Source organism: Sciurus carolinensis, chromosome 2 (assembly GCF_902686445.1).
Source record: "Sciurus carolinensis chromosome 2, mSciCar1.2, whole genome shotgun sequence".
Taxonomy (NCBI): Eukaryota; Metazoa; Chordata; class Mammalia; order Rodentia; family Sciuridae; genus Sciurus; species Sciurus carolinensis.
The window spans coordinates 81,475,906-81,493,857 of NC_062214.1; the positions used below are offsets into that span (position 1 = coordinate 81,475,906).

The following is a 17,952-nucleotide window of genomic DNA, read 5'->3' on the forward strand; positions in this document are numbered from 1 at the left end:
AAGTACTTTCTACTTTCAGAACTACCCTTCATTTTTGTACTGGGGATTGTGTAAGCGCAAAAGGACGGGAAGCAGACCTCGACGGACGCTGGGGCCCATTCTCCGGATGGGGAAAATGTCTGTCAGTTACAGAGGGGATTTTGGTTTTATAGGTACAGTGATGTAATTTTTTTTTTTTTTTTTTCTCGGTGCTGGGGATTGAACCCCGAGGCCCTGTGCTTGCAAGGCAAGCACTCTACCAACTGAGCTATCTCCCCATCCTGCACACATGCAGTTCTGACACAGGCTAGTTGAAAAGGTTAAAACTTTAATTTAGGAAGGCAGTTGTAAAAAGGTTGAAACTCAGTGTTGTCTGGGGAGAGATGAGTCCAGATTCCAGGGATGAGTACTCAAATCTTGCTCATTGGTATTTGCTGTGCTTCAGTTTAGGACTAATTAGCCCTGGGGGAAGGTCACGGCTTAGGGCCCAGCATTCAGTATTCGCCCCTTTCCCCGGGGCCCATTGTTCCTTGGCTAGTTTCCCCTCCCTCCTCCTGAGCACCCCTCTCCATTTTCCTTTGGGGGCTATGTTGCAGGAATATTATTTTCCATAACCCTTCAGAATGAACCCGGGGGTGGGGGGAGGGTGGCAATTTACCACTGAGCTACATCCCTAACCCTTTTTATTTTTTGAGACAGTCTCGCTAAATTGCCGAGGCTGACCTGGAACTTGCAATCCTCCTGCCTCAGCCTCCAGAGTCGCGGGAATTACCGGCGTGAGCTACCACCGCCGGGCAAGGCGGCTAGTCTTGCCTTCGGTAGAGCGATCGGGTTCCCTCCAGGAATCTCCCCGCCCCCTCACGCACCTGTTCACCGGGCTCCTCCCCTCCCGCCCCCTCACGTGGGTTATCTCTGGACGCTGCCTGCGCCCGGGTAGGAGTCCCCGTGTGACGAATCTGCGGTCCTCGGCTTGCTTTCGTTCGGCTCGCAGAGACTTCATTGACCCCACAAAGGCCTTGAGGGTTCTGGCGGAGGACGTCCAGGGCCAGGTGCGGGAGTGGGAGGAGAAGGAGCCTCGGAGCGGGGCGGGGCCCAGCTGCACTTCCGGAGGGCGGTGCTAGGGCCGCGTGGATCCCTGCCAGGTCGCCGTGCAAGCGGTGGGTTCGGCTGCCCGCCCGAAACGGCGCCGGGAACCCGGAAGCGCCTGCGGGCGGGCGCGGGATGGCAGGGCCCGGCTGGGGTCCTCCGCGGCTGGACGGCTTCATCCTCACCGAACGCCTGGGCAGTGGCACGTACGCCACCGTGTACAAGGCCTACGCCAAGGTGGGTGTGGGCGAGCCGCCCCTGTGTCCGCCGACCCGGGAGACCTGTGGGGTTAAGAGACCTCGTAGGGCCGGCGGCCTGCCTAGCCCTAGGCTAACCCTGGGTGCAGGAGGGTGGAGCTCACTGCCACTCCTGGGTCTTCAAAACAAACACAAGTATACCCCCACTGTTTGCTCTGGAGGGGGCGGGTGGAGACCTGGGCGGAACCTAGGTGTCAGTGGCCGAGGAACCGGCTCAAAACGGAAGTTGCCGGGTGGACTGGGAGGAGTCTAGGACTGGACTCCAGAAGGCAGGACCAGTTAGGGGGCGGAGTGGCAGTTCTAGAACACTGAGTGGCATGCCTTTGCGTGGGCACCGTAGAATGCGGTGCAGTGAGGGTCGGGTTGCAGAATGTTCGAGAACACCAGGCCAGGTCCTGAAGCCAGGATTCCAGAGTCCAGCTGCCTCGTGGACCTGAGAAATAAAAACTGGGATTTCCACCAGGAGGCTGGTGTGGGTGGCAGGTCCAGGGATGGGGAAGGGAGCAAAGGGTCCCTTCCATTGAGGCAAGGCCCTGGCCACCTCAACGCAGAGCCCTCAAATCACCTTTCCAACAGAAGGACACTCGAGAGGTGGTAGCGATAAAGTGTGTGGCCAAGAAAAGTCTGAACAAGGCATCGGTGGAAAACCTCCTGACTGAGATTGAGATCCTCAAGGGCATTCGGCACCCCCATATTGTGCAACTGAAAGACTTCCAGGTGTGGACCTGGGATGGGGCTCCCCCAAGGTGGCTGGAAAAGGGACGCACTCTTTAGGCTACTTCTCTATCTCTAATTGTAGTGGGACAGTGACAATATCTACCTCATCATGGAGTTCTGTGCGGGAGGTGACCTATCTCGATTCATCCATACCCGAAGGATTCTGCCTGAGAAGGTGGCTCGAGTCTTCATGCAGCAATTGGGTATAAGCCTCTGATCCCAGCCTCACAATTCTTCCCCTGTTCTCTCTACCTTCTGTATCCTACCCGCACCCCCTGGCTTAGAGCCCTGACATTGCTTTGCAACTTCCTGCTGCTTAGGAATTTTTAGGGCCCTGTCTTTTCCATGTTCCAACCCTAGCTTCAGGGTGCTATGAGAGAGGCAGGAGCCTCCATCTGTGGAGAGTTCAGGCTTCTACATGTGGAACATAATATGAGAACTTTATCCAACATTCCAGGGCCCAGTAAGTGGAACCCAAGAGCATTAGCAAGGAAAAATACAAAATCTAAAGGGCCAGGGCATTTCAGGAGGCTTGTGAAAAGTCTAGAGGGGAAAGGTGGGTGGGGAGGGGAGAGGAAGGCAGGAGAGGGGGCTTCTCTGACTTGTCTCTCTGCTTGGGTCCTGCTCCCCAGCTAGTGCCCTGCAGTTTCTGCATGAACGAAACATTTCTCACCTGGATCTGAAGCCACAGAACATTCTGCTGAGTTCCTTGGAGAAACCCCATCTTAAACTGGCAGGTCTGAATCTGGAACAGCAGGGGTGAAGGTTTTGGATGGGTGAGCAGAGGGCTCCCTCTGCCTGGCAGAACCCTGTTGAGTCATGACAGTGACAGGCTGATAGATCCAGGGCTGGGCCCCATCATTGGAAGGTAGGAGCTTTCTTAGGCTGCCCACACTTAACTCGGCAGTGTAATGGGCGGAGTTAGGACTAAGTTGTAGTCAGTTGGGGCTCACTATCTGTCGGGTTTGGGGTTCAGTCTGAAAACAGTATCAGTGTGTGACTAGGGACTGGACTGGATTGTTTCTCAAACTGTGACTCAATCTAAGGTAGTCTTAAAGGGGGCATGGTGGGGGTAAGAGTGGTTGTGGCCCCTGATACGATTTGGACAAGAATGGACTTGACGCTGGAGACCAGAGAACATGGTGTAGCCTAAGCCTGGTGAACAGTGAGGGCCAGGCCCTTATCTGCCTAGCTGGTGTGATCAGGTGGCTTCCTGGGAAGCAGATGCCTGGAGAGACTGTGCAGGGTGGGTGGAATTTCCACACCCAGAGGAAGATGTAGGAGATGTTGCACAGGCTGGGAAGTAGGATTGATCCTGGTGGTGAGTCTGGAGGGTGGGGAAGAGCCCTGCCAGAGCTGGGGGTGAGGCTTTATAGGCTACAAGTGGAAGCAGCTGGAGTTCGAGCCCTACTGCCTGGCCTCTTACCTGCAGACTTTGGCTTCGCACAGCACATGTCCCCATGGGATGAGAAGCATGTACTCCGCGGTTCCCCCCTCTACATGGCCCCTGAGATGGTGTGTCAGCGACAATATGACGCCCGTGTGGACCTCTGGTCCGTAGGGGTCATCCTGTATGGTGAGACCTCTGTCCCCTGCTCCCACCCCACCCCAAGGGCTGGACTGTGTGTCCTCTGGTAAGGCTTCCCTGGACCTCTTGGATATAAACAAGAACTCCAGTTTTATTGATCTGGGGCCCTGCTCTGAGGGACATCAGGTCCCCTCTCTTCCCAACCTCCCCTCTGCCTCCCTCCCACAGAAGCCCTCTTCGGGCAGCCCCCCTTTGCCTCCAGGTCATTCTTGGAGCTGGAAGAGAAGATCCGAAGCAACCGGGTTATTGAGGTGGGTCTGCAGGGCCTTAGCAACCATTATGGGGTGGAGGGAGTCAGGGCCTTACACAAATTGCAGTGTGGGCCCCAAGCCATCTCCATGTTCACGGGACAGGCTCTAGCACGGAAGGAAGGTGGGACTCAGATGCATTCCAGGGACCCGGGACAGTCCACAGCAGACAGAGGCAGGCCACAGCAGAGCCAAACCCAAACTTCCTGGGAACATAGTGCAGGGATGGAGGGAGGGACCCACAGACAAGGCTCTACTCCAGCTGTGGGCAAGAGCCTGGGGAATGAGGCTGACTCTTCACGGGCTCTGTCACCTTGACCCACCTTGTTCCTTCTAGATCTCAGGTTCTCCACCTGTCAAACATGTGCCTGTGGAGTTCCTTACAGGGCCCTGAGCTCGGGCTGAGGTGCTGGAGCCCAGAAACATCTGTCCCTGCCCTCCCCTCCCCACAGCTCCCACTGAGGCCCCCGCTCTCCCGAGACTGCCGTGACCTACTGCAGCGGCTCCTGGAGCGGGACCCCAGCCGTCGGATCTCCTTCCAGGATTTCTTCACCCACCCCTGGGTAGACCTGGAGCACATGCCTAGCAGGGAGAGCTTGGCACGAGCAGTAAGCAGGCCGACCGGGATGTGGCGGAATAAGGGCATGTGTGGGGACGTCTTATCTGCTCCCTTTGGTGGTGAAAAGGTGACTCGCCCACAGAGACTGAGGGTGGGTTCAGGGGGTTTATCTCAGCCCTATCCTGGTGAGTGTGGGAGTCTGGGGGTGGGCCCAACTCCTCATCTGCCTGTCCCCAGACTGCCCTGGTGGTAGAGGCTGTGAAGAAGGACCAGGAGGGGGACCCTGCGGCCGCCTTATCTCTCTACTGCAAGGCTCTGGACTTCTTTGTGCCTGCCCTGCACTGTGAGTTCCAGCCTGAGCCCTGTAGTCCCTGAGCGCAGCAGGAATGGGGGTCAACTCTATCTGCAGTGATGGATTCCAGAGGAAGTTTCCTATCCAGGATCTTATGAGAGACAAGGCAGAGGATAAACCTGGAACTTGGTGTTTGGGGGATTCTGGGGACTTGGTGTGGCATAGGTGTTCCCTCCAGACTCCTCATGTGAACCCCCACCTTCTGCAGATGAAGTGGATGCCCAGCGGAAGGAGGCAATTAAGGCAAAGGTGGGTGAGGTCCTAGGAGGAAAAGGGTAGGTGTGAGTGGAGAGGGTCCATGGATCCCAGGGCCTCTGGGGAATGGCTGTCTTAGAATTGGAACTTCCTCTTCCATAACACAGGGCTGGGGAGGGGTCAGACCAGCTTCATTTGACCCCTGATGTGGTTATAACTTGAGAGAGTTACTGAAGACCCAGAAGGAGAATGGGAGGTGGGTGCCACAGGGAGGCAGATGGGGATCAGCTCTCCTCTCCTCAGCCCCTCACTTCCTACAGGTCGGGCAGTACATGTCCCGGGCTGAGGAGCTCAAGGTCGTCATCTCCTCCTCCAATGAGGCCCTGCTGAGGCAGGGAACTTCAGCCAGAGACCTGCTCAGAGGTAGGCTTAAGTTCCTGGCTTATCCATCAGCCCCGCAGCAGGCCTCCCTCCAGCCTGAGGGGAAGCAGGTTGAGGTAGGCCCCCTGTGATGAAAAAACTGGGCCCCTTACCCTGAGCCTTTGTGTCCTCATCCCAGAGATGGCCCGGGACAAGCCACGCCTCCTAGCTGCCCTGGAAGTGGCTTCGGCTGCCATGGCCAAGGTTTGTGCCCAGTGGGACGTTTCTCCATAGACTAGGGAGGAATTCAAGATGTGATCCTAAATGACCTAGTGTCCTATCCTTGTGGCTGCAGGAAGAGGAGGCCAGTGGAGACCAGGATGCCCTGGACCTGTACCAACAGAGCCTGGGGGAGCTGCTGCTACTGCTGGCAGGTGAGGTACCAGCACCACCCGCAACAGGCCGCAGGAGGCCTTGCCCTCACCACCTGCCCTCTCTTTACAGGAGAGCCCCCAGGCCGGAGGCGGGAGCTGCTTCACACTGAGGTGCCCACTAGGGTTGGGAGGCTGATGGGGGCTTTCTCTTCCCCTTTATTCTATTCTTATCTGTGGAAACTCCTTGGATTCTCTGTGGAGCTCCCTTCCCTTTGGTTTTTCCAAGTGTCCTTCCCTTGGTGTGTTCCAAGTCTGAGAGTCAAACCTTATGGCCCAGGGCTGGGATGCTCAGATCAGCAGGAAGTGGTGGGCTGCTGCAGCCTGAAAGGCCTCCTGGAAGAGGCAGCATAAAAGGAACCAAAAGGGAGACTGTTTTAATGGGGCAGAGGGTTCTGGAGAGCATCAAGACCGAGGAGGAGGGACTGGAATTGTATCTCAGTGGTGGAACACTTGCCTAGCATGTGTGAGGCACTGGGTTCATTTCTCAGCACCACATACAAGTAATTAATAAATAAAATAAAGGTCTATCAACAACTAAACAAAAAAATTTTTTAAAAAACGTGAGGAGGAGCTCAAATTTAGGTCCTGCCCCCACCCATGGGCATATCTTCACTGTACAGGTTCAGAATCTCATGGCTCGAGCTGAATACCTGAAGGAGCAGGTCAAGGTAGGCACAAGGGGGGCCATCTTGGGGTGAGGGTTTCTGGGTTCTCTGTGCTTGTGACTGCCTGTCCTCTGCCCCCTTTGCATATTCTGTGACTCTCGTGTCCATCTCTGGCTGCCTACCCTTTGTGCTACCTTTATGTTCCACAGATGAGGGAATCTCGCTGGGAAGCAGAGACTCTGGACAAGGAGGGGCTGTCAGAGTCAGTTCGTAGCTGTGAGTCCTGCTTTGGAGTCTGACATTCCACAAAAGGAGGGATGAGGGCTGAGGATGACCCAGGTTTCTGCCTCTCTTTCCAGAGACCTCAGCCTGACCCTTCCCCTTTCCTCCTCCTTAGCTTGCACCCTGCAGTGACCTCAGAAGAATGACTGGACAGCACGTGACACCTGGAGTGAAGGGGCACGCTAATCCAGGCTGACACCCAGAATTAAGTGACCCTTTGCAGATCTGGGGGACTGCCCGGATGAACACTTCTGAGACCCCCCATATTCCAGAGTCTCTGGCAATACTGCCCACCCCACAGAGGGCCTCTTGGCCCATGTGATGTGCTGGGAGTGCTGGAGGCAGGACTGTAAGAGGAGAGTTTCTTTCATGAGACCTTTGTTATTTGGTGACTGCTGGGTCCTGAGCCTGTCAGTTTGGGTCATTAAGCCATTTATGAGTCTTGCTTTGAGAGTAGGGCAGGGAGCCCTCTGCACTTTTGCTCTTGCACTATCCCTGCCAGCAGGCAGCCATACCCTGGACCCACCCTTCCTGGGAGTGGGTATTCCAGCTCATCTTCCTCCTCCACTGGAATAGGCACTCCAGGACCCCTTAGGGACCACCCACTACACGGTGCACTCAGCCCTGTGGAACTCGGCAATCTTCCTGGGATCTCCTTCCTGCCTACCATCTCTGTACTTTAAGATAATCCTTCAAGCATGAAAGTAATGTCCTTGGCAGGGGTGGTACAAATTTGCCCTGGCACAGGGGAGGGGTCCTCAATCCTCATCTCTCCCAGTTCTGTCCTATTTGGGGAACACACCACACTAGCTGCAGGGTAGGCCTCGTACTGGAATTCGAACCTGGAATCAGGGGAGTGGTTAAGAAATGCTGATCCTAAGAGAGGCTGCAGGCACCCAGCACTGTTGAGGATATGTAGTCCTAGGCCTAGCACTGCCACTACCCCAGTGTGTGACCCTATTTAAGTCCCTTCCTTTTTCTGGGCCTCCCCATCTCTTCAGTGGGGTCACAGATACCTCCACAGCCCACGGCATGGGCTCTCGTGAGGGCAAAGTGAATGTAACCTGGAGAAGAATGTACATACCAGAGAGGGTTTCTAACACTTATGCCCTTAAATGCCTGGGGATTCTAAATCCCTAGAAACACACACACACACAAAGACCTTCTTAAGTCAAGTGTTGACTGTCTTCTCTGCAGGAGGCTGGGTGTAAAAACTGCAATTCATTGTTTTTCTATTAAATTATTTTTGGTATTTGCACATCTCTTCTTGCCCTAAGGAAAACAGGAGAAGTAGCCCTGTTCATAGGCTGGGGTGAGAAAACCCAGGAAATTTGGGGAACCTGAGGTAGGTCTAGGGAAATCACTGCAGGAAGTGATAGGCACATCTGCTTCCTGCCTTCAGCTTTTGGGAATCGAGAAGAGTCAGCCCGCTGCCATTTCTGCCAGTGGGGACACGGAAGCAAGGCCCTTTCCCTTTGCTCAGAGCTGTTCTGGGACTGGAGGCAGTCTTCAGATGCTCTGCCCTTTGCACCATACACTCTCCCCCAGCCAGGGGACCCTACCACAGCCCCTTATGCGTGGCCTGCAAGTAAGCATTGAACTGGATTGGAGAAAAGGACATTTTTGGATGTCTTGTTCTCATATCTAACTCGCCAAACCCCAAACTGGAGTCATTTCTAGCAGATTCTGTGCTCTTGGTGTGACCAGCCCTTGTTGAGAACGTCTTTGAGGTTTAAGAGAATGGCCGAACACCTCAGGGCAGCCACCCAGAAGCTGTTCCTCAGATTCCTCAGTACCAAGCTGCTGTCTTCCACATGGGTTCAGTGGCTTCTGATAAGGGAATGGAGCAGACCCAGGGAAGGAATTCCCCTGAAGCCTTTGACCTGGCCATTGGAGGGCACTGTAGAGCAGTGCCAGAGGGCAGGAGGAGCAGGCTAAAATCTTCACTGCCACTTGACTGTGGACCCATCAATTAGCCTGTTTATTTCTCCATAAAATGAGGATGAGGAAATGTGCCCCATGGGAATGTGTAAAGAGTTGGTGTACATGGGCTTGGCGTGTGGTAAATTCAATAAAATGTTCAGATCTAGGGAGAGAAACATTTCATAACATCTTCAAAACTGGACCAAAAAAAAAAGATTGCAATAGGTGGAAGGAGGAGAATGAATGGACCTTTTGGATGGGTAAGTGAAGAAGATGGGCTGGGAGGGAGAGTGGAAAGGATGAAGGGGAGAGGTTTGACTCACTGACCCCAATGGTTTATTTCTGGTATTTACATCAAGTGATGGAGAACAGGAGCCTCAAAGGCTTAGACAATGTGGGTATGGAGAGGAGTGGGCCCATATGAAGGGTTAGGTACAGGAAACGGAAGTCTCAGGCCCTGGGAAGGGGCTCTCCCTGGGCAGAGCGTTAGGTGGATGGGCTCCAGGCTGGTTCTGTGTCCCAGCCACCTGCAAGGGAGACAAGACAGTGCTGTTGGAAGGCTAGGGGCAAGGGAGGAGGTAGGCTCTCTAGGGGCTTCCTTCTAATGGAAGAGGCCGGTGAGGAACCTACAAATGGACCAAACACTTTTCCTCTTTGGAGCAGGTTGTTTATGGAGGTGCATGCCTGTAATCCCAGCAATTCAGGAGTCTGAGGCAGGAGGATCACGAGTTCAAACTCAGCTTCAGCAACTTAGGCCCTGAGCATCAGCCAGACCCTGTCTCTAATAAAATGTGTGTGTGTGTGTGTGTGTGTGTGTGTGTGTGTGTGTATACATATGTATATGTAAAGGGCTGGGGATGTGGCTTGGTGGTTAAGCACTCCTGGGTTCACTCTCTGGTACAAAAAAAAAAAAAAAAAAAAAAAAATCCAGCACCAGACCAATCTGGGCCCTCTTATCTCCCAAGGGCCACTTCTAGAGCATATTGAGGGTTCCAAATTTCCCTGTCCCTGGCCTGCGCATTCTTTGACTTCCTGGGAATACAAGAAAGGATATAGAATCCTGGTTCCTGCAGGACGTTATCTAGAAAGACTCTTGCCTCAGAGGCCAGGATGCTGTCCAGCATTCAACCCCTCCCTGAGTGAGATGGCTCATACTGAGGCTGAGGCTTGAGGGATGAGGTGCATCAATGAATACTCCAGCATAACACACCCACACCTACACTCTTGAAATCCCATAGACACAAACACAAAAAGCCATGTCCAAGCTCACATGCCTGAAGGTCCCCATGCAGACTGCAACTCCTCACACACAGGCATATCTCTTGCTGAATGAGACTGAGGCAGCCTTAACATTGCTGCTGTTCTGGACCCAGGCCACCCAGACTTCTTAAGCCTCATGCAGACTCAAGGAATGGTGATGCCTGATGGGTACCCAGTTAGAGGCAAGGTAGTGAGCTTTGTGGTTCCCCAGCCCTACTGCAGCTTCAGATTTGTGGGATGGGAGACAGAAGCTCCCACCTCCCAGGCCTGAGCATCAGCTGGGTCAGTAGGCATTGTCAGCAGCTTGGCTCAGCAAGTTAGCATGCCCCAAATGTCCCCAGTGCCTGCCTGCGGCCTCCAGTGTCTAAGGAAGGACCATCTGGCTATTGGGGAAAGGGAGATCCTACGCACTCCAAACGCTGGTCACCCTCCCCAACTCCTCCCTGGGGACCAGCTGGCCTCAGGAAAGTCACTTGTTTTTTCTGCACCCCTCCTCCCACTGGGAGCTGGGTCTGAGCTGTCTGGTTGAGTGGATTCAAGGCAGAAGGGGACTGGGGTTTCCTTAGGTAGGGTTCAGGGGCACCACCAATCTTCCCAAAATCCTTTGTACTGTGGAGTCAGAGCTCCTGAATGGTGGGAGGGGAGGCCAGCCATCTCGGTCTCCCATTTCCCCTTGAAAAAGCATGTGATAGGGAGTGAGGACAAAAGGGTTTTCTCACCACCTGCCTGCAAGGGAAAGAAGGAAGGAAAGAGGGGTAAAGGACAGGAGGGTAGCAGGAAAGGAGAAGGCCCAGAGCATCAGGCTCCAAGCTATGATGCCTGATGATGATAGTAGGGTTTTATTGTTGTTATATTTTTGGTACTGGGGATTGAACTCAGGGGCACTTAACCACTGAACCCCAGCCCCAGCCTTTTTTTGTATTTTATTTAGAGACAGGGTCTCACTGAATTGCTCAGTGCCTCGCTAAATTGCTGAGGCTGGCTTTGAACTCTTGATCCTCCTGCCTTAGCCCCCTGAGCCGCTGGGATTACAGGTGTGCAGCACGAAATCTGGCAGTATTAGGGTTTTGGACACTGTGAAAAGGGAAGTTTTAGTAGCAAGTAGCTTTCTCTGTGACCTTTACATCACACCAGGTGGATGGACCAGTGATGGAATGATTGTCTACAGTAAGAAAGGGTAGAGACAGGATAGGAAGAGAGGAAGTGAGTGCATCCAGGACCTGAGGGCCTGGGAGGAGAGGCTCCAGCTTGATCAGGTAAGCCCCCTGGAAGGTAGGAGTGCAGGACAGGCACTGAGCCAGGATGAGGCAGACAGAGGGTGGGAGGACACGGGTGAGAGGGATACAAACAGAGAGAAACCCAGAGAGCAAAGCTGACGGGGAAACAGGTAAAGGCCAGCAGAAGCAGACCCCTCAGCCTGCCCTTCTCGCCCATCTCTGCCTGAGCTCCAGAACTGGCCCCTTCTGCCTGGTAGCCTCCTCTACTCCATTCCAGGGGCAGTGCAGACAGGTCAGGGCCTCATGGGGTTCCCAAGATGAGTGAGGAGCCAGTGTGGAGGGTCAGTCCCCTCCACTTTCTGACTCCAGGCGCCAAACAGCCCTGCTTTGACAGGGTTCATTGAGTGTCTCCCAGTCACCCCCACCACACACACACAGCGCCTGCCACCCCAGGCTGGCTCTCGGCCCTGCAGAGCACTGAGGGGGAAGGGGGCTGTCCAATCCCATTAGGCAGAAGGGCCCCGGAGGGTGGAGTGCTGACGTGGGTCCTGCTGCTGACGCTACTGAGGCAGCCCACACACACACATCCCCCACCTGGCTTGGGGCTCCTCTAGCTTGGGGAAGGTCAGGAGGGGTTCGTGTGCAGTGGCTGCCAGGCCCTTCCCCAGGGTCTCCTGGGAGCTGCTCAGGAGGGCGAGGCCCATGTGACAGCCCAAGCAGCTCTGCCTCCATCCCGGGCCTGGGTCCCTTTTGCTCCCCACTCCCAACTCCTTGCCTTCTTTCTCCCCTCTCCCACTCCCACATTACCCACTGCTCGAGCGTTTATGTTCCTTCTTCTTATTTTACAAAGGGAACCTGATGGGAACTTTTCCCCGACAACCACACCACGGAAGGCTTTCCCACAGTGGGGCCTGAGCCTGTGGGGTGGAGGGGCACCCGGGGTCGCCTGCAGCACTTCCTTCCTTCCGCAGATGACTCAGGGTGACTGGTTTGCTCCAGGAGTCTCCAGGACACTCTGCTCCACCCACCCTGGGCACCACAGGTGAGCAGGATGACATTTGGGCTCTTCATTTTTTCATTGTTTTAAAAATTCAAAAACATTCTTCGCTGCCTAGACACAAGCTCTTCTGAATACACCAAGCTCTGGAATAGGACCAGCTTTCTGCCTCACCTCAGACCACCTTAGGAGGGTGCCAGACTACACAGTGTCACATGACCTCGGGTCCCACCCCACTCCTGTTTTTAAACAATGAGTTACCACTTATTGATATGGTCTATTATGTGTCAAGGGCTTTACAAATGGTCACCCTTTGAAGCTGGAGGTGTACTCAGTGCCTACTATGCCTTAGGTCTGGCATTTGATCCCCAATACCCCTGAAGAAAAGAAGTCACCCTTTGAAACATGTGCTATTGTTATTTGGGGGTGGTGGCATTTTTCATTTTACAGGGGCAAACAGGCTCAGAGAGGAAGGGAACGTGCCGAAAGCCACGTTCTAGTCAAGCTGGAGCATAGGTTCCCTGCTTCTTTCTGTTACATCCTCCATCTCCTAGGTGGGGAAGGGATAGTAGGCACAGGTGCCGCAGACAGCGGTGGTTGAGTTGTGGCAGTTCCTGTGGATCCAGGTAATGCCCTGAAGGTCCCCACCTCCCCACATATATCCCCATCCATCTGACCATCACATCCGCCTCAAAGCCCAGAGCCCAGGCCTATTCATCTGGCCCCAGGCTAGACTGGCTACTTGGTCAGTGCAGATCCCACTCTCCCGCATGGCCCTGAGAGGGTAGAGCTAGAATATCTCATAGGGGCTGGCGCTGGAGCAGTTCCCTTCCACTCAGAAGACCCTTCCACTCCTGGCACTGGATTTGTCCTCCCTCCTATGCCACTGCAGGAAAGAGGTAGAGGATGCCCCTCCAGGGCAGGCTTGGGGCTATGAGTTCCAGGACTCAAGGTCATTAAGAAGTGGGAAGATAACCACGACATTTGAAATTTTTATTTTTCACTGAGCTAGGAGAGGAGATTCCAGCTATAGAATCCAGAGAGAGTTCTACAGGAACAGGACAGAATTTGGCTGGGCCCTGGGCCCAGAGAAGGCCTGGAGCTGCCTGGGCTACTGTTCAATGCCAGCTCCATCCTTGGCACTTCGCCCCTCACCCAGCATTGCACAGCTCCCAGAGCCCACAGTGGCAGCTGCTTGAGGCTGTGACTGCAGCTGCTGCCCTGCCCAAGGAGGGGTGTGGGCTCAGCTCCAAGTGGCCAGGGATGCCAAGCCAAAAAGAATCTTAGGAATCATTCAGTCTGTTCCCATTTTCCAGATGATGAAATAGGCCCTGAAAGAGCAATGGTCTTTAAGGACAATAAAGGTGGAGATTGGAATGCAGGCCTCCTGTCTGCTAAGAGTATCTCCTACAGTCCCCTCTGAGAGCATCTGAGGGTTGGTGGCTAGTGGGGCTTGGAACCCAGGGGATGTGTGTCTTTGTGTGCCAGGGTTATCTGTGGCCCACATGCCAGGGTCTTTGTGTCCTTTTGTGAATGCTCCTGTGTGCAGGAATTTGGGGCCATACCCAAAGAGGGATGGACCTATTTCTATAATCTTGGGAGGCCTCCCCAGGCTGAGTAGGGGCATGGGTCCTAAAGAATAGGATGAGGAATGGAAACTTTGTTCCCAGTGGGAAGGGAAACACCAGAAGTCAGGCTTAGGGTGTGAAAGAGAAGGGTTCTGAGGCTAGGTTAGGGGAAGGGAAATAAAGCCCCAAATGGGGTATAGGTCCCTGGAAACTGAGACACACTCATAACTCATGTGGACCCAGCCCTCTGGCCATCCCAATGCACAACCCCAGGGGAAGAGGTCACATGATATAGCACTTCTCAGCTGATTGCTTGAGGTCTCCCAGTGTGGTCTGGGCCTTGTCCTTGAGTGAGCCAAGGTCCAAGCCTGGGAGGCTGGACAGCTGCCCAAGGACTGAGGCCTTCTCCTCTTCCTCTTCTGTGTCCTCCTCAATCATCTTGGCCAGCTCCCGGGGTAGCTCCACATCTCCACCTGCCATCTGTATCTGGCTCTCATCTGTCTCGTTCTGAAGGGAAGAGGGGTTGGGGTTGAGGTAGAGGTCTGTGAGGACTCAGAGTTGAAGTGGCAGGAAAGAAACCTAGACTGGGTTCCAGCCCCTGAGCCATAACCTCAGTCCCCGACTTTTTTTTTTTTTTTTTTTTTGAGACAGGGTCTCACTAAGTTGCACAGGCTGATTTTGAAATTGTGATGCTCCTGCCTCAGCCTCTGATGCCACTGGGATTATGGATGTGCACCATCGCACCCGGCTCAGGCCCTTAGATTCTTGAGCCCCATGTTCCAGTGAGTTCCACCCCTACCCACAACATCTCAGGGTCAAGCACTCGATGCATGGGCCTGGAGGCCTTGTGCTTTTGTACTGCTTTACTTCACTCTGAGACTCTGAAGGACTAGCATAGTGAGTAAAGAGAAAAAATGCCTAGAAGTCACACTGTTAAAATCAACTGTCACATAACGACTATTGTTAACTACACCAAAAGGACATAACCAATAATAGTGATGGATTCCATTTATCAGCTCCTCTTATATGGCTAATGTTGAGCTGGGTACTTTTAATTCTCACAATAATAAATCGTCTAGGAGGTAGTTACTACTGTCTCCACTTTACAAATAGGAAATAGAGGTTCAGATAATTTAAGTAAGTAACTTGCCCAAGGTCACACAACTAGGAAACAGGGGAGCTAGACTCAAATCTATGTCACTGATTCCAACATCTATGCTGTCTTTTCACAGCACCTGCCCATGGCTAGTGCACTTCTTTGTCCCTGTGGGAGGCATTGGGACCTTGTGTCCTACTTGGTTGTATCCTAGTCTTGCCTCTTCTAGTAGACTCAGAGTTCCCTGATGGCAGGAGTTGTGTGTCTTATCCGCTCCATGCAAATATTTGAGTAATGACTCCATTCCTAGCCGGGTTTGCGGCCAGGCAGGCTTTTTGGACTGGTTTTCCCTTTGAGAGACTTCCAAAAGCCTGGTGCCCTGTGGGAAGTCAGAGGCAGCCAGGGGCTCAGTAAACATTTGTTGAATGAGTGAAGGTAATGTTCACTGATATTTCAATTCAAGTGGAAGATCAAGATCAGAAGTGGTATAGCACTTTACCTCTCTTTCCCCCTCAGTCTAGTTCAGTTCCAGGCACACTAGGGTAATATCCTGGGAGTGGCTTATGCCTCTGTTCCCTTCTTAGGTTTCAGAAGTAACATACTTACATGTCTATCTGGTGCTGCAGTGCTTACAGGAGCACAGGAGACTTCCTGAGAAATACATCTTGGCTGCTTTGTCAGCCAAGGAGGTACTTTGCTTTCTGCAGGCAGACCCCATGCCCAGAAAAACAGCCTTATGGCCTGAAGTGAGCACAGACTCAGTGTTCATAGGCTTGAGCCCCATCACTCACTGACTATATGACCTCAGCCAAATCCTTTAATCTTTCTGAGACTCAGTTTCCTTGTTTATAGATGTGGGGGTGATAGCTACTTAGCAGCATTTTTTTTTTTTTTTTTTTTTTTTTGGTGCTGGGGATGGAACCCAGGGCCTTGTGCTTACAAAGCAAGCACTCTACTGACTGAGCTATCTCCCCAGCCCCTTAGCAGCATTATTGAGGTGATTTCGTGAAAACATGGTACCTCTTACATCACAGTCACAGCCTTCTCTCCTCCAGCCTGCCCTCCGCGTGTATTCAGAAGGTCCAAGAGCACTCACTCCTGTGGTAAAATCTACTTTCTGTCTCCTGTGTGCCTTCAGGGGTCAGGCCTGATTGGGGTGGAGGGTTGGGGACACAAACCTGTCAGTCTCTGGAGGATTGGGCTTTCCCTAAATACCAGCCCTCACTTTTGGCAGTGCTGGTTGCCCGTGAGTGAGTGAATGAACAAATGAATGGGAAGGAAAGATTCAACCAAGCACCCTGTGAGTCTCACGGGCTGAGAGCTCTGGTGCCCAGAGAGGATGAAGGAGTTCTGAGCCTAGAGCTCAGCGTTCCGGCCCAGCCTTACAGCCTGAGCTCTCCTACCTTGGGCAGACGGTACTTGTCTCGAAAGTGACTCCGCAGCGTGGCCCGCTCGGCCTTCCTCTGCGTGAACTGCGCGTCCCGCTCCATCCTGCCAGGGCACCGGGGTGGAGTCAACGCAAGGACTGAAAGAAGGGGCGGGGTCTGCGAGCGAGGGTCCAAAGAGGTCTCAACAGTACTGGCAGCAATCTGCATTGGTCTCTCCGCTCATCTGTGCGTACCTAGGGTTCTCTGACCTGGCCCTACTAGATTGGTCTTTGCTTCTTCTCCCCATCATTGTGCCCTCTACCGTCTCTGCACCCACCACTGAAAAGAGTTGTGAGGGCGTTGGTGTCAGTCTGTCTAACCCTCTATGCAGACTCTAATATATGTGCCTTGCGGTCTCTGATTCATGCCTATCTTTCCCTCCCTGAGGAACTGTGTTGTGAGGGGGGAAAGTATTAAGAATAGATTTGAGTTTCCGTTGTGGCTCTATTTCCACTTTAGGTATGTCTTTAGGTAAGTTACTTGCCTTTCTCTTCTGTAAAATGGGGATGAGACATTGCAACTCACAACACTATCAGGATTAAGTGAAATAACAAGTAACATTTAATGAAGATTTGCCACGTGCCGGGCTCTGGGTTTACATGCATTAAGTCATTTAATCGGCATGAAGATATAAAGCATGTGTTATGACGACCATTCCCATTTTCCAGAAGAGGAAAAGAGGCATAGAAAGGTTAAGTAACTTGCCTAACGTTACCTAGCTAATGAGAATCAAAGCCAGGATCTGAACCCAGACAGCCTGAGTCCAGACCCTAACTCCAACCCAGGTCCTCTGTGTCCCAGGACTGCTGGAACACGGTAGCCTCAATATCTAGGAGTGCTCCCATCTCAGATCTGTCTGTATGACTCTCAGCCCCCCCACCACCACCTCTGCTGTGCTGCTTTTCTCAGAGCTTCTGGCTCAAAGGAGCCCCAGTTGGAAGACACAGGCGGCTAGGACCAGATCGGATTAAGGGATTATTTGCTTCGTCAGAAATGCACGTGCACCCTGCTCCCTGTCCCAGGCATCGATCACCCCTCCCCCTACACCCGCTGGGTCAGAGTACAAAGCTGGAACAGGGTCCTGGGTTTGAGAAGCGGTAGTTGTGGGAGCAACCTAGAAGGCACCTCCCAGCCTTTTACCACATTTTAGGAAGGCAGGGGAGGGGAGTTGGGCCCCCAGGTTGGCCCAGGGGTGGGCTCAGTAGCTGTGTGAATGTGTGGGGGTTGTTGGAACCAGGAAGGGATCCCACTCACTTCTCTTCCACCAGTTGCTTCTGATACTCCTCGTACTCCTCTCGGCTCATGCCCTGCGCTTCCGCTGCCGACTTGTCCCCGTCCCCCTTGTCCTCGCCGCCCCCCAGGCTCCCGGTGAGGTTCTTCAGCTGGCCACCCACCATGGTCTTCACCATGAACGCCATGGTCTTCGCGGGCTGGGGCACCAGGCGTCTGGTACCACGCACCGGGCTCTGGCACGTCCGCGCTTACTTCAGCACCAGGTCCCGCGGACAGCTCTCGCCGCTAGCCCTCGCCCCACGCTTTGCGCCGCCTGTCGCCCGCCCCCGCCCGGGCCCGCCCCTACCTTCCCAAACCCCTCCTCACGGGGGGCGGGGGGCATGCACGGGGCTGAGAAGGCTGGACCACGTGCCCGCTCCTCACTCCCGCCTCTCCCACGTGCCTCCTTCAACGCCAAGCTCTGCTGGCCACTGCTGATAGCGGATTAGGGCCTGCGGTGATGGGGTCGCTCCTCCCGGGAGAGGGGTTGCGCTGATTCGTATCCTGCTTCCTAACCTCCTCCAACTTAC

General features: G+C 53.7%; 2 protein-coding genes across 4 annotated transcripts; one reads left to right on the plus strand and one right to left on the minus strand.

Annotated features, from left to right (window-relative positions):
* The first annotated feature begins 920 nt into the window (after positions 1–920).
* Ulk3 (unc-51 like kinase 3) lies at positions 921–7,920 on the plus strand. 3 transcript variants are annotated; one of them, XM_047540237.1, is made up of 16 exons: positions 923–1,302; positions 1,899–2,039; positions 2,122–2,242; positions 2,672–2,776; positions 3,472–3,615; positions 3,796–3,878; positions 4,328–4,561; positions 4,672–4,777; positions 4,995–5,035; positions 5,302–5,404; positions 5,541–5,605; positions 5,697–5,775; positions 5,846–5,886; positions 6,396–6,443; positions 6,590–6,656; positions 6,778–7,920. In XM_047540237.1, exons 1-16 carry the CDS (start codon positions 1,201–1,203, stop codon positions 6,792–6,794), a joined length of 1,497 nt encoding a protein of 498 aa, XP_047396193.1. In that variant the 5' UTR covers positions 923–1,200; the 3' UTR covers positions 6,795–7,920. The 3 variants fall into 3 exon arrangements, 2 of the variants coding, with proteins under 2 accessions (XP_047396193.1, XP_047396194.1); XM_047540238.1 differs by having other exon boundaries at positions 926–1,302; positions 4,328–4,483; XR_007107103.1 differs by lacking the exons at positions 5,846–5,886; positions 6,396–6,443; positions 6,590–6,656; positions 6,778–7,920 and having other exon boundaries at positions 921–1,302; positions 5,285–5,404; positions 5,697–5,774.
* A 5,835-nt stretch (positions 7,921–13,755) lies between these two features.
* On the minus strand, positions 13,756–17,568 carry Cplx3 (complexin 3). Its single transcript, XM_047540257.1, has 3 exons — positions 17,405–17,568; positions 16,127–16,214; positions 13,756–14,134 (listed from the first exon to the last, which is right to left on the minus strand). Exons 1-3 carry the CDS (start codon positions 17,566–17,568, stop codon positions 13,910–13,912), a joined length of 477 nt encoding a protein of 158 aa, XP_047396213.1. The 3' UTR covers positions 13,756–13,909.
* Positions 17,569–17,952: the final 384 nt, after the last annotated feature.